Below are 14,463 nucleotides of genomic sequence, written 5' to 3'. Positions count from 1 at the left end.
GTATACTCGTCCCTTAATTGATAGACGGATGTCTCGTCTTCGCCATAGGTGACGTAAGTTGGCAAAAGCCAAACGAGCTCTTTGAATCCGTGCTGAGATTTCGTCAGACACCAACCCATTAGGGCTGATCAGACTTCCAAGATAAGTGAAGTTGTCGACGCGTTCGACTACTTCACTCCCTGTCCTTAGTTCAGGTGTTGACGCAGACCAGTCCTGGAGTAACAATTTACATTTGGATGGAGAGAAACGCATCCCAAACATCCTGGCATTATTACTCAGTCCCAACAGAAGACTCTTCATTTTCTCAGCGTCTTCACCAAACAGGACTATGTCATCTGCGTATTCTAAGTCGATAAGTGAACCTCCTGGTAAAAGATCAATTCCTGGAAATTCAGTCGACGAGAGTGTTATTTCCAGCAACAGGTCTATAATGAAGTTAAACAAAAATGGGGATAGTGGACAGCCTTGACGGACACCACTTGAGGTTGTAAAATCATATGACAGTTCGCCATAAGTTCTCACTCGACTCGTAGTGTTCGAGTAAAGAGCCTTCACAAGGTTTATGTACTTCTCAGGTACACCTTTTAATGATAGACACTGCCACAGAACCTCTCGGTCTACAGAGTTAAATGCTGCTTTTAAGTCAAAAAAAACTATCATTGTCGGACGCCGATAAGCATGTCTGTGCTCTAAAACTTGACAAATGGTGAACATGTGGTCGATGCAGCCACGACCAGGTCTGAAGCCAACCTGATTTTCTCGTGTTTGCAGTTCACGAGTCTTAGTTATGCGCCCGATAATTATTGAGGCTAGTATTTTAGATACTATGTTAGTCAGACCAATCCCTCTATGGTTATCACAGGATGATTTTGACCCCTTCTTATATATTGGGACAATCAGTGATTGTGACCAGTTAGATGGGATTACGTCCGTCTCCCAGATTTTAGCCAGAATATTAGTCAACCTAATCGCTAAAATTGGACCACCATATTTAAAGACCTCTGGAGCCAATCCATCTGGACCAGCTGCTCTTCCTCGTTTCAGATTACTTATAGCCTTTTAAACTTCAAGTAGGGTCGGGGGGCCTACTTCAATGTTCCATTCAGGTTTTCTGGGAATAGTGGGTAGTTGTGCAGTAGCTGAAGGCCAGCTAAACTGCTCCTTAAAGTGTTCCGCCCATCGTTCTAAACGTTTGGGTTGAGAGCAGATAAGGGTTCCGTCTTTTTCCGAGATTGTCTCACTTACACTTGACTTCTTAATTCCGGTTTCTTTTATTAGTCTTAAGAATTGAATTGAATTGAAACCTTTGAAAGACTAGAAGTGTTTTTTCTAGATTCAGATATATCTTCCTGAAATGTATCAGTAATTAACAACAGACTATTATTATTGCACACACTATAATCAGGAAGGCAACATATCCTTACATGTCTCTATGGATATTCGGGCTTTTAGGGACACAAAAGAAAAACGACTTGTCTGTGTATATTGATTAAGTTATCCAAAAGGAGTGAAATTTAAAAAAAGACAACTTTCAGACAGAAACTGTGACTACATAAAAACAAACAAGTTTCTAAAGATAAGATTGATATCTAACAAAAACTACTTAAAGTTTTATATCATGAACTGACTATGGATAATAAGTCCACTATTATTTTTAATAACTTAATCTAATGACGAAGTGTGGCGCATATATATTTGGTGCCTTCTTGTACCAAAGTTTGTGTTTAAATAAATAAAAAATAAATATCAATGCTCGATAACTGGCCATCTATATATGTGAGGCCTATTTTTATAGTTGTTCGATAGAATTCGTTCAACCTAAACGGACGAGACAAACGTGACATTATTTACTTTCACTTGACTAATCAGTTGTAAATGTCTCAGTTTTACAGAAGGTCAATTATTGTCCAAATAGCATAGTGGCAACATTGCAGACTGTATATGTGCTTGACGTGGAGTCGAACTTCATAGAAAACATTGGTTTCTTCGAGATTACATGTGTATTTTGCTTGTGAACGCCAAATAACACAAAACCTAGGTCCAGGCTTTAATATCAACTATCTTCAACCACTGCAATGTTGAATCAGTTACTCGAGTGATCAAATTGCAGCTTGATCAATAGAATCTCTGTAATTCATCTAAAAGTCATTTCCAAATGAACATGCGGTTATTATACAGTTAATTGGATTATAAAAACTAGTTCACTGTAAAAAGAGTCTTCATCAATAACCGAGATCCGACAGTAGACAATTCATCACACTGTAGTGAACAGAACACGACTGGGGACAATCAAATGTATTTAAGCAAAGATTACAGACTATCTCAATAAATTCTGATTACCAAACAATGAACAGTCAATTTGCAAATTAACAACCAATTGTTTCAATCTTCACTGTTTCTTCTCTTATTCCATTGCTCATGCATTTTCCAGACGTTTGCGTTTCATTTCAGTTCTTTCCTCATCGGTCTTCTGCCAAAATACATTCTATGTCTGACCCACACCATATACTACTTATATGGATATAAGTAGACCACACCACACTCGTCCCCCCTTTAAAGCATTCGTTCATGCGGTGGTTCTGCTCGCCATGCCACTATCTTCTTTCACTGCAGTCTGTGCCAAACTCTCCATCAGAATGTCGAGTCTGCGGCGCGCTGACCTCCATAGCTCCGTCGACCTGCCGGGGCACCAACATCCGCATCCACCCGGCACCTGGGACGTTCAACACCCGTACTCCACCGGCCTGCTGAGCCATCTACATCCGATGTCCGCCCAGCAGCCGCACGTCCCACTGCTCCTCTCCGTCGACAGCACCCGCTACAGCCAACGCCGCCCCGCCAGAACACTCCACTCGACGCCAACTCTCCACACCAGACTGCCCCAACTAGCACCTCAACTCCAGACCCGCAGCGGCGTCCGCAGAACAGCACCCTTCCTCCTCCTGGTTGGCAGCGACACCAAATGTAGTGAACAGAATACTAGTTGGGGACAATCAAATGTATTTAAGCAAAGATTACAGACTATCTCAATAAATTCTGATTACCAAACAATGAACAGTCAATTTGCAAATTAACAACCAATTGTTTCAATCTTCACTGTTTCTTCTCTTATTCCATTGCTCATGCATTTTCCAGACGTTTGCGTTTCATTTCAGTTCTTTCCTCATCGGTCTTCTGCCAAAATACATTCTATGTCTGACCCACACCATATACTACTTATATGGATATAAGTAGACCACACCACAGTAGTAGTATAGAGAACGAAAACTCAGATGAAGATAACCAATTTATTGTTTAATACAAAATTACAGAGTGCTTTCGCAAAACTATACATCAAATACATAATCTGCACACCTTCCATCAGTTGTCCTTTACATACTTAATGATATTTTCAATTCCGCTGTTATTACAATTACTTTCTGTTTTCCTTCTGGTTTTCTTCAATTGAACCCTCCCAATCTTCAAGCATACATTCTACTTTCAATTGGTGCTACATATTACTTATATCTGCCAACATAAATAGCATACACCACAGTAGTAATATTTCATATGTGTGTGTATATCGATTTCACAGCGTAGATTTCATGCTCTTATTATTTTTCTATAATAACCACTACTCTTTTCAATTTCTCCGTTATTTTATAGGTGAATTCCTGTTTTTAATTAAATATATGTAAATTGGTTTATTTGTATTTGTTAATATTATATTATTTGATGAACATTACTACCATTGATTTATGTATCTATGTGTATAGTTCTCACTGATTGCATCATTATGTAATTTATATTTCTTCCCGTAGCTATTGATCCATTAAGATAGAATAAATGCTTGTGTGTTACTCTTTTAGTCTGTAAGTGTAAATATACCAAGCATGAAAATTTATTGTTGAAATTTATTGTTTCATTTCCTTTAATTAGAATACCGTGTATAAAGTTATTTATCGACTAGCCTATTCATTATATATATAGTATAAAGCTGTACGTATACTGCTCACTAATATATGGATAGGAATAATGTTAAGCGATAGGATATTAAAATATACATTAGTTTCGTCAGTTTCCTTTTATTCTTTATAAATTACTAGTATTCTGATAAGGATAAAATATTTAAGCGTGTTGTATATTGGAGACTATTATCATTTCATTGTTTGTTTGGTTAGGGTTTAAGATAATGTATCATACTGGAATATTTTATATGAACTCGTACCACTTTGTAGCTTGAGTGTTAATAACATTTCTACCATCAATCTTCATTAAAATTAGCATTATTGAGAATTTGAGTGCAATGTTTTGAAACACTAGTCATCTGATATGTTTGATTGTCAGTGTTCAATTTTAAATTAATAAATAGCTTCTTCTACTTCAATCAATATGGAGGGAAACAAGATCTCGCGGTTTTTTCAATAGGGTTCATACCTTCAGAATACAAATATTTGATATTTTATGTTGTTAAAAAGTGAATATATAGATGATAAGTTGGATATTCCTGTTAACCTTGTCGACTTGTTTGTTCGTCCAATAAATAAGCGAATTCAGGTCACAAAACTCTTATTAAAATAACTTAGGATACCATAATTTTATCCGCGCTTAAATAATCCCTGCTTGTGGTATGATACATATCTTTTCTTCGTTTGCACTGTTCAACACATTTGTAACTATCCTCATACATCAAGTTCTTTATTTGCTCTGAAGAAGTGGCTTACATTTAGTCACGAAACGTGATAAATACAACTTTCTACTCAAGGAGATATAACAACGATATAATTACTATTAACTTTTCACTCAATGTTCAATTTATTTAAAACTATCAAGTCCAACCTTGGCATCGATATTAGTGTTTTTAAGTTGTAAGGAGCTGAAAAGAATGTATGAAGTGTACCAATTATTATCATTCATATTTTAGTAAAAAAAAATTAAATAGAGAAAACGTGTCATAAAATTAAATTGTATTTTTATTTTATAAATCCTTAGCAGTGTTCCGCTTCTAAGTTAAATCATCTTGTAACTTCATTCGGTGACATTTTCATTTTCAGTCAATTATACTGTATGTTTCATCCAACAATGTAGTGTAAGTTACTATTGTCACCAAACATTTGGTCAACCTTTAAAGGTGTTTAGTCATTCTTTTTTTACATTCTCTTACAAAGTGTATTCATTAATTCTGTGTAAAATATGTTTAGTTTAGTAAATAAAGTTTAAAGCTTTTTTCCATAAAGTAGAACATTGTAAGTTACGAAGTAAAACTTATTTCACAGTTATGTGTATCCTTAAAATGATGATTCAATCTACTATACAGTTGTGATTCATCAGTAGTATAAATTTTGACATTTTTCATTTTACGAAACATGTACGTTTAGCTAATATGCTTTCTGACATCATCATCATCATCACAAATTATAATAGAGATCTAGAAATAAATTGTAGTGTTCTCATTCCGTTTCTCATTATTTACAATGATTGTAAGTATATTTGTGTGTAGGACTAAATTAAATCTTTTTAAAACTTTCTAAACCGACATGCCCCAAATCTCTCATAATTACGCAAATAAACGCTGTTTTCCCTTGTATCTTGAGTTTTAAAATTATGTTATTTTTTGTACTCTACTAATTTATCCTTTTATCTCGAATCACATTGTTTGTACTCAATCTCTTCCACTGCCACTGGTACAATTATCGCCACTGCTACTGCCGCAGGATATATCTTGACAATTCCATTTTGTTGTGCTAATATGGTATAGCAACTTGATTTGATTTGTATATATACTTAGTTCTACATTGCGTATGACCAAATGAAACATTATTTCTTATCTATTAGTTTTTGATAATCAAGGATTTTCTTTCTGTTTTGATTTTTAGGAGTTTTACGCAATTTAGTTCGTACATCTGGCACTGTTGCTAAACCTGCAATACCAGCTCATCCAAGCAACCAACCTATTCCTGTTGTAAATCAATCTACTGTAGATCAGTTAGTCAGTTCGCCTATTAGTTTGGTGAATCATACAGAAACTATGATTCATGATAATAGTATTACCACTGCTACTACTACTACTAATAATAATAATATGAAATCTTACATAGATATACATTCCACTGATTTTGATAAACTCAAGTCTATTAATAATATTGACAGTTCTTTAACTTCTAGTAATAATACTACTATTCAAAATGTTCACAATGTAACCATTGATGGAACTAATGATTTATTAACTGATATTGCTCGTGTTGCATTCAATCGTAGTCATTCCACACCGTGTAAAGGTGTTATTAACAATGAGGATAAGTTATTACAACAACAAATAGACACTTCAACTAATGGTCATTATTATCTAAATAAGAAATATTCTAAATTAGACGTTGAGCCTACAGTTGATAGTATCCCTGTTAATCAATCTACTACAACGACAGAAACAACTGCAATATCTGACACCACTACTAATGCTGATGTTGACGATGATACCCAATCATTTAAGCGTAGTTCCTTATATGTCACATTTAATAAGGTGAGTGTTTTTGTTTCGTTATTCTTTTTGTCTACTTAAACCACAATTTCTAAACTATTTCTGTTTTGGCATATGTTATGTACCATGTGACTGACAACCTAATTCATGAAATACTACTACTTTGTTTTGATGTAGATCATATTCTCTTTTTTAATCATAATAAGATAATACATTGACAAATTTTTTTCCATTTGATCTGTTTCTACGTGTCCCATCTTGGTTGATCAATTGTTGATTGCTGAGATAGTGTGACTGTAGTTTAGTTGTATCTACATTTTTTCAGCACATGACATGCCATAGACTATTCATTATGAGAATCATTGTTTTATACTTTTCTGATTATTTTCAAAATCCCTTTCATTTTTACTTGTTAATGACCTGCATCTTGTAGACTAATATACTAAGATTTGTTCTTAATCTTAGCTGAACAGAATTGATTCTTGTGAGACACCTTTACTTATGTTCTATACCGAAAGTAACTATAGTTCACACAAACTTGATGGAATAGAAATACAGAAGTATTATCGCTGTTTTAAGTGGTCTATATTTCCTATTAAAAGTTATTAATTTACTATATCTAACGATATTTCATTTCCCACTAGAAAATTAACATACTCTCTGCATATAGTGATTATCATGCATTCTCCCTTTGTTGCCATCTATCCTGAAACAGCTTTCAAAATTGAGCTAACTGTGCATACTTAACTATGACATAAATAACTAAATTATGTTATATATTAAGGCATCATATTCATTGGTTTAAAAAGTCTAACCTAATTCTCTTCACAACTGAATTAATAATTTATGGGAATTAATAGAATACCGTGACTTGTGTATCAGGATATTCATAATTGACAAAAGTATTGATATGCATTAAGTTATACTTTCGCGTTTTCAAGGGATAATCAACATAATGCCTCAATAAACTGAAACTTTTCTCAATAACATTGAATTGTAATTCCATTGGGTTAGGGTTGGCATCCATGACCTCGCGCACGGGAATCGAACCCATAACGTTCAATTTCTCACACGAGCACAACTTCTAAACCACTGGGTCGGTATCCAACGGTTTCTAGGTTTTCAATGGTGGTTTAAGCTTGATCGATTCATGATTTCAATGAAATTTAAGTCTTCACAACCTCATACTGACAACAGATTAATAGAAGTTAGAAGAGTATTGTCGTTCCATTGAAATGCTCTACTCTTTCGTCATTTGTCTTTTTGTCTTTCTCAGTAGTGCTAAACCAGTAATAAAATTAATGCATGTTAACAAAATATCTTTTATCTCTCAGTTAACAATAATAACGTGTTCCGAATGAAACATGTTGATCCTATAACATTTTTATTTTTATGTACTAAATAGAAATCGCTAAATTAAAAAGTATAGACGGATCTAATAATTAAGGCGTATAGCTCGTGTTTTTGTCACTACAGAAGTTAGTTATGGACTTTTAGCTTAGTAGGCTTATACTCCTCATTTCCACAAACTTACGTTCTGTTATTTCTTATTTCTATTTATTTTAGCGCCCAACTCCTTGTCTTTCGAGTAAACTGCCATCGATTGGCAGTCTGTCACAACCAAATAATCCATTAAAGCGTCGTAAGTGTGTGCCCTACCATTTGTTTCAGTTCCTTTTTTTAATTTATCATTTCGCCCACAATCTAAAGTCCACAATCTTATATATTCAAACTGGAATTTACATGTGTTTATCCCTATGTAATTGACTAGTCTGACGAGATACAATTATTTAGTCAATCTGATTACTTGGTCACCACACTTATTTTCCCTTAGTAACTGAACGTAAGTGACTTTTCAATTCTAGCTAAACGAAATTATTATTTACATAATTGATAACATTTCGAGTTCCTATTGCCTCTGCTAGCATTCCAGTTACACTCTTGCTTTAAAAGTTAAAGATACAAAGTATGGATTTATGTCCTTAAAAAAGTCAAAACTTACTTTAGTTATTTTCTGCCAATATTAGTTAAAAGATTTTGGCAGTCATGTTACTTCTAAACTAAAATCAAAGAATGTGTATGCACAAACATGCATTCACCTGTTAGGTTAAATCGATCCACAAGTGATGTTCGTACATCAGTTTTATGTCTGTAACTGTGAGTTCGTGTATCTGAAATAGCATCATTGCATTCATGGTTATTAATAACAATTAAGTGGTATGAATTTTGAATAAAATTATATCTTTTCCTTGTATTCAATTCCCTACGATGTATTACTCTAGTACATCAAACCTTGTAAGTTAGTGTTAGCCTTTCGAGTTCTGTCGTAAAAAACGCACTCAATATTGAGTATTAGACATCATCGTGATAATGCTAATAAATTTGTATTTAGAACTGTCTGTCTTATTATGATAAGAACTTTCGTCTAAATTTGATCAAAGAGTTTCATAGTATTTGGACGCCGGGTTGATATAAGACATCGAGTCTTTGTAAAATCTCAGCGAATGAATTTGAAGTAAACCCAACATTTCGCCTAGCAATCTGCTCCAAGCTTTTTCAAGGAAATATGGTCAAACATCAAAATTTTCGAATATCTTATAAAAACTCTACATTTGTTACTCAATATTTTTTCGTAAGACTCATTATGGAGATGTTCGTTGTCGTTTTTTTCATAATCAGGATTATTTATAACAACAGTGGTTTTTCTCTTGTCTGCCTCCAAAATAATAATTTTTCTGTCCTTACTTAGCTATTTTAGAGTATACATTTCTTCTTTAGATAGATTAGTAGCATTCAGTTTTTGTTTTGATAATGCAGCTGAGATTTTAAATTTCACTAGATTCGCTTAATCATTTGGAACATTGTTTAAAGCAGGCTCAATCAGCGGAATAATTTCAGAAGTTAACAGTCGTTGTCTGTTCATATTGAGATTGAGACCTTTTTTAAGTAGTGATAACTCATGTTAATTTAAATGTCTGTCAGACAGATTCACCACTATTTACAAATATATTCTTCCTCTCTAATATTTTATTATGAGTTCGTATTATTGTCTTATATCTGATAATTCTTTCCGTCGTTGTGAATTTGGTGGTCAATGTGTATGCTTTTGGTGGTCTACATATTTTGACAATGTATTTATTTAGTGTTTTTCCTAATATCCACTTCAAATTGATATTCAGATGGAAGTATCATTAGCCATCATCACATGATAAGTTTAACTTTGATACTGTTCACAGTTTGTTAACCAAATTCCTTAGTAGGATCAATCAGATAAGTAGTCAATCCTATTACTGCTTTCTGAGCACAAAAAATTTCGTTTATTAAATTATTTCCATTAAATTACAGTCAGTCATGTAGGGAAAGATATTGTTGAATAAGTCTTTTTTTATGTTTGCTAATTGATGAACTTTTCGTTAGACTTAAATATCAGATAATATGCCTATGTTAATTGTCTTATTTTTATTTACATTACACCTTATCTCATATATCTAGTAAAGTTTAAAGATATTATATTTGAGATATCGCTTTGGTATCGGAATGTAAGCAAGCAACGCAATAACGGGATAAAGCTTAGGTGTTCCTCTGCGTCCTAGCCCAGCTAACTACAGGAAGAAGACCGCTGTCATCAGAGAAAATATATAATTCCACAAGTAGCCCTGAAGAATGAATAACAAACATTCAACTCATGCGTAACATATACAATACAAAAATGTCCTTGAAAAGCGTATTAGGAGAAGAAACGAACTAATGACGTTTCAGATCCCTCCAGGTAGGAAATACAAACTGAAGATGATAACGGGTGCTTTTGGTGCGAAAATAAATTCACATTTCCATAATCAAGCTACAAAAATAAGAATTCTACCGAGTGGTTCCTAATGATCTAGCATCCCCAACAAACTATTTGTGAAAATCTACTGATTTTCCACAAAAAATAACTAAATGAATTTTGAAAATTGTTCATTTGTTAATGTAATATGTTATTTCGGGGTGTATTTTTCCTTGTGTTTTTTGATCTAGTTGGAACAAAGTCACCTCGAGTGAATTCTGTCACTAATGTTAATCTTTCACAAGTTACTTTGCCTTCATTACGATCAGAGTTTGAAAAGCGTAAACGCTCAATGTCGTCCGTGACGGCTGCAGATGTAGCTGAAATTTCAAAAATCCACAATGAGTAAGAATAATTTCTATTCAGTACTTTTAATTATACTTACATTTTTGGGTTTGTTTTTTCAGCTTTGTAGATTATCTGAATTGAATGATAAAATATAGACTTGTACATTTCATAACATAGATTTATAAACTAATCGATTTTTCGCTTTAGATAATTTCTTTAGACGTAATAAAGCTCAGTCTTATGTCATTTTGAATGATTGCACCTTATTTTGATATGCATTCTGTATCTTTCAAACGTAAAATCCTACTTTTTAATTGGCTTGTAATAATGCCTATAAATGATATAGTTACATGCATCGACCACTTCGGTTACTTTGTGTTCTGTCAGTTCTGGAGGGTTAGAGTCTAATTAAACTATGACATTGATGCAATTACCTTCTATAAACTCTACACATTACGTTAATGAAATGTACGTTTGCTTATCAAAGCGTATACACTGCGCAATATACGGTCTACCATGACATTAATGGTGTGAAACATAACGTTTGAAAATAGCTAGTATGAGTAGATTGGAGTTATTCGGTCATAAAACCATTCATTGCATCTGTTTGAACTACGAGAAGATCAACTTTGGTATCCAGCCAAAAGTACTAGATAAAAATGATGAATTGTCAAATAAGACTGTAAACCTTCACGTACAATGATGTTCATTTATCACTGAAATCTGTGACTGGCGTGTAATCAATTCAAAAAACAACTCAAGGTCTATATAAAAAGATGTCTACAGAGAGCGAAACTTCCTGTTTCGAATCTATAAGATGACCATAACCTTTGTTCTGAAAACAAGACGGTATAGCTCAAAATATATCATAATGATTTAGCTGTATTCATTATATATCATGTTTCTTTTGCATATGAAGCTAAATATTATCCTATAATCTCTATTCATCAATTTTATTTAGTTTCTTTAAAATTAATTTTCTCATGCGTGTTTGGTTTTATATTAGCTTCGATACAATTATCAGTATACTTGTGTTTTTCATCTTTTCTATATCATACAATCTATTTAGTTATTTTGTAATGCTCTCATCCTTTTCAAACGTAATAAAGTGGACGGATCTTTCAACATTATGTCACTATTCACATTTTTTTGTGTCACTATGATTAAATTTCACCAACATGATGTAATGTACCTATACATAGAATTCCGTTTCCTTGAAACCTAATTTTTGTTCATATAATTTTGCGCTATGCTTACTTACGCCTGTGACCCCTCGTAGAGGAGGATAGGCCACCCACCAGCATTCTCCATCCAACCCTGTCCTGAGCAATCCTTTCCAGTTAACATTCATCCTTTTCATATCTGCTATTTCCTGGCGTAATGTGTTCTTTGGCCTTCCTCTTTTCCGCTTCCCTCCACCAGTCCAAGTTAGAGCTTGTCTCGTGATGCAGTTTTGGTGGTTTTCTTAATGTATGTCCTATCCACTTACAACGTCTTTTCCTAATTTCCTGTTCAGTTAGGAGCTGGTTTGTCCTCTCCCATAAAACGCTGTTGCTGATAGTATCCGACCAGTGAATGTTGAGTATTTTGCGTAGACAACTATTTATAAATACTTGTACCTTCTTGACGATGGATGTAGTAGTTTGCACTATACTTAGCTATTTCATTCGTAATATATGCACATAAATTTGATTTGACTGAAAGAATTTTATTTTATATCGTTTCGATCCAGTTCGAAGTTATCATACATCTGGGTAATATAAATATTATGAATGGATGTTTTTTAGCTTTTAACTATTTAAATGATTTAATAATTACTATTTTAAACATGTATTGTACACTAAGTGATATTCAAAACAAACTTAGTCGTCTTTTTGTCAATCTGACAAGACTTCATACCGATATCACTTAGTTCACATAGGCTATATCCACAATAGATTTGTTTCCTTTTAACTTAATAATGCTATAACTAAACTTTACCGTATACATTCAATAAACATGCCAGAAATAAAGTGTTTTTAATCGGGTACTCTACTGAAAATTCACTGTAAGCGTTCTGTTGCTTACACATTTTTTAGCTTAGATTTAAACATTTTAGTGTACTAATATTATCTTTGCTTAGTATTGTTTGTTTGGATCTTCCCATTGATGTTTTTAGGACTGCAACTGGTCAGTCTCTAATTGGCATATGTGCATACTGTGTGTATTGCCTCGATATAGCCTAAATTCACAAGCATGGTAAGCAATGATGGATAGTGGCTAGCAGTGGAATCCAGGACGAAACGCTTGTCCTGGATTCCACTGCTAGCCCTTATCCATCTTTGCTTACCATAATATTATCTTTGTTATTATTCTTATAATCATTCATTATTGTACTACTGTTAATCATCATCATAATAATAATAACATGTGGGAATGTATACTAATTAGGTGTTAATCAATAAAAAAGAGAATCTTTTTATTATTATTCAGAAGAAAGAACAGAAGAAATGAGCGCGCACTCTCTCTCTCTCTCTCTTATACGTGTACATAAACATACAGATCACATGACCTATTTGGTACTTTTTTTTCTGAACCATTTCTTTTTCTCAGTTAGATCATATGATTAAAAGAGAAATATGTTATAGAGATTTGAGTAAAATTTCACATCAGTCATCATTTATAAAAATAGTGATAAAGAAAAACACAGAGAAAAACAAAGTTATGAGTTGTGTATTCACAACTATGTACATACTTCAAAATATAAAAATTTTCATTGGAATTATTACCTTTTTTTCTATTAAAGAAAAATTAATAATAATAATAAGACAGCTAATGTTGTTTATTTATATGATCCCTAAAACATGATAGTAACTATCTGTTTAGTTTCACTGATTTGTTTTAAAAGATATTCACAATGTAAATTTAATATGAATACACAGAAAATGACTATTTAAATCATTCATTCATTACTTACTTACTTTACTTTACTTACTTACTTACGCCTTTTACTCCCAATGGAGCATAGGCCGCCGACCAGCATTCTCCAACCCACTCCGTCCTGGACCTTCTTTTCTAGTTCTATCCAGTTCTTGTTCATTCTTCTCATGTCTGTCTCTATTTCTCGGCGTAATGTGTTCTTTGGTCTTCCTTTTCTCCTTTGACCTTCAGGGTTCCATGTGAGGGCTTGTCTTGTGACGCAATTAGGTGATTTCCTTAATGTGTGTCCTATTCATTTCCACCACTTCTTCCTGATTTCTTCCTCTGGTGGAATCTGGTTTGTTGTCTCCCACAGAAACTTGTTTCTGATAGTGTCTGGCCATCGGATCCGAAGTATCTTGCGTAGACAACTGTTAATAAACACCTGTATCTTCTGGATGATGACTTTCGTAGTTCTCCACGTCTCCGCCCCATACAGTAGAACTGTCTTGACATTTGTATTGGAAATTCTGATCTTGGTGTTGGTTGACAATTGTTTTGAGCTCCAGATGTTTTTCAGTTGTAGGTATGCTGCTCTTGCTTTGCCAATCCTCGCCCTCACATCTGCATCGAATCCACCGTGTTCATCAATGATGCTGCATAGATCTGTCAAGGTTTTTACATCATCCAAAGCTTCTCCCCATTTATTAAAAATAAATAAGGCATAATTTAACTGTTCATTTCTTTCAAAAATGATAAGTTCTATATGGATAAATTAGTATGAAGGCGTTTTCAATTAAATCAATAAACGAGTGATTGTATAAACGAGGTAAATCAAAATGATTGATATACTTTGTAAACCTGACCTCTCCGAGTTGAGGATGTTAGACGTCTCTCTGTGTTCGGTCATCGTTTTCTCCGAAGGATTGCTGACATCCAGTGGCAACACCATGTTAGTAATGCAGAGGTTCGGCATCGTTTGTTCAGGCTCAGT

General features: G+C 33.7%; 1 protein-coding gene across 1 annotated transcript in view; it reads left to right on the top strand.

Annotated features, from left to right (window-relative positions):
- Nucleotides 1-6,007: 6,007 nt before the first annotated feature.
- The window catches only part of Smp_152130 (Similar to Serine-rich adhesin for platelets), a gene marked incomplete at both ends in the record, with an annotated part of 32,817 nt that continues 24,361 nt past the window's right edge, over nt 6,008-14,463 (top strand). Inside the window, 3 exons of the mRNA XM_018795138.1 lie at nt 6,008-6,499; nt 8,024-8,099; nt 10,475-10,628. Of these exons, the coding sequence (XP_018649481.1) occupies nt 6,008-6,499; nt 8,024-8,099; nt 10,475-10,628 (722 nt within the window). The remainder of the gene's footprint in view (nt 6,500-8,023; nt 8,100-10,474; nt 10,629-14,463) is intronic.

The sequence above is a fragment of the Schistosoma mansoni genome, chromosome 1 (genome assembly GCF_000237925.1).
Source record: "Schistosoma mansoni strain Puerto Rico chromosome 1, complete genome".
Lineage (NCBI taxonomy): Eukaryota > Metazoa > Platyhelminthes > Trematoda > Strigeidida > Schistosomatidae > Schistosoma > Schistosoma mansoni.
The sequence above is the reverse complement of the archived record's forward strand: the minus strand, read 5'-3'. Positions and strand labels throughout refer to the sequence as shown.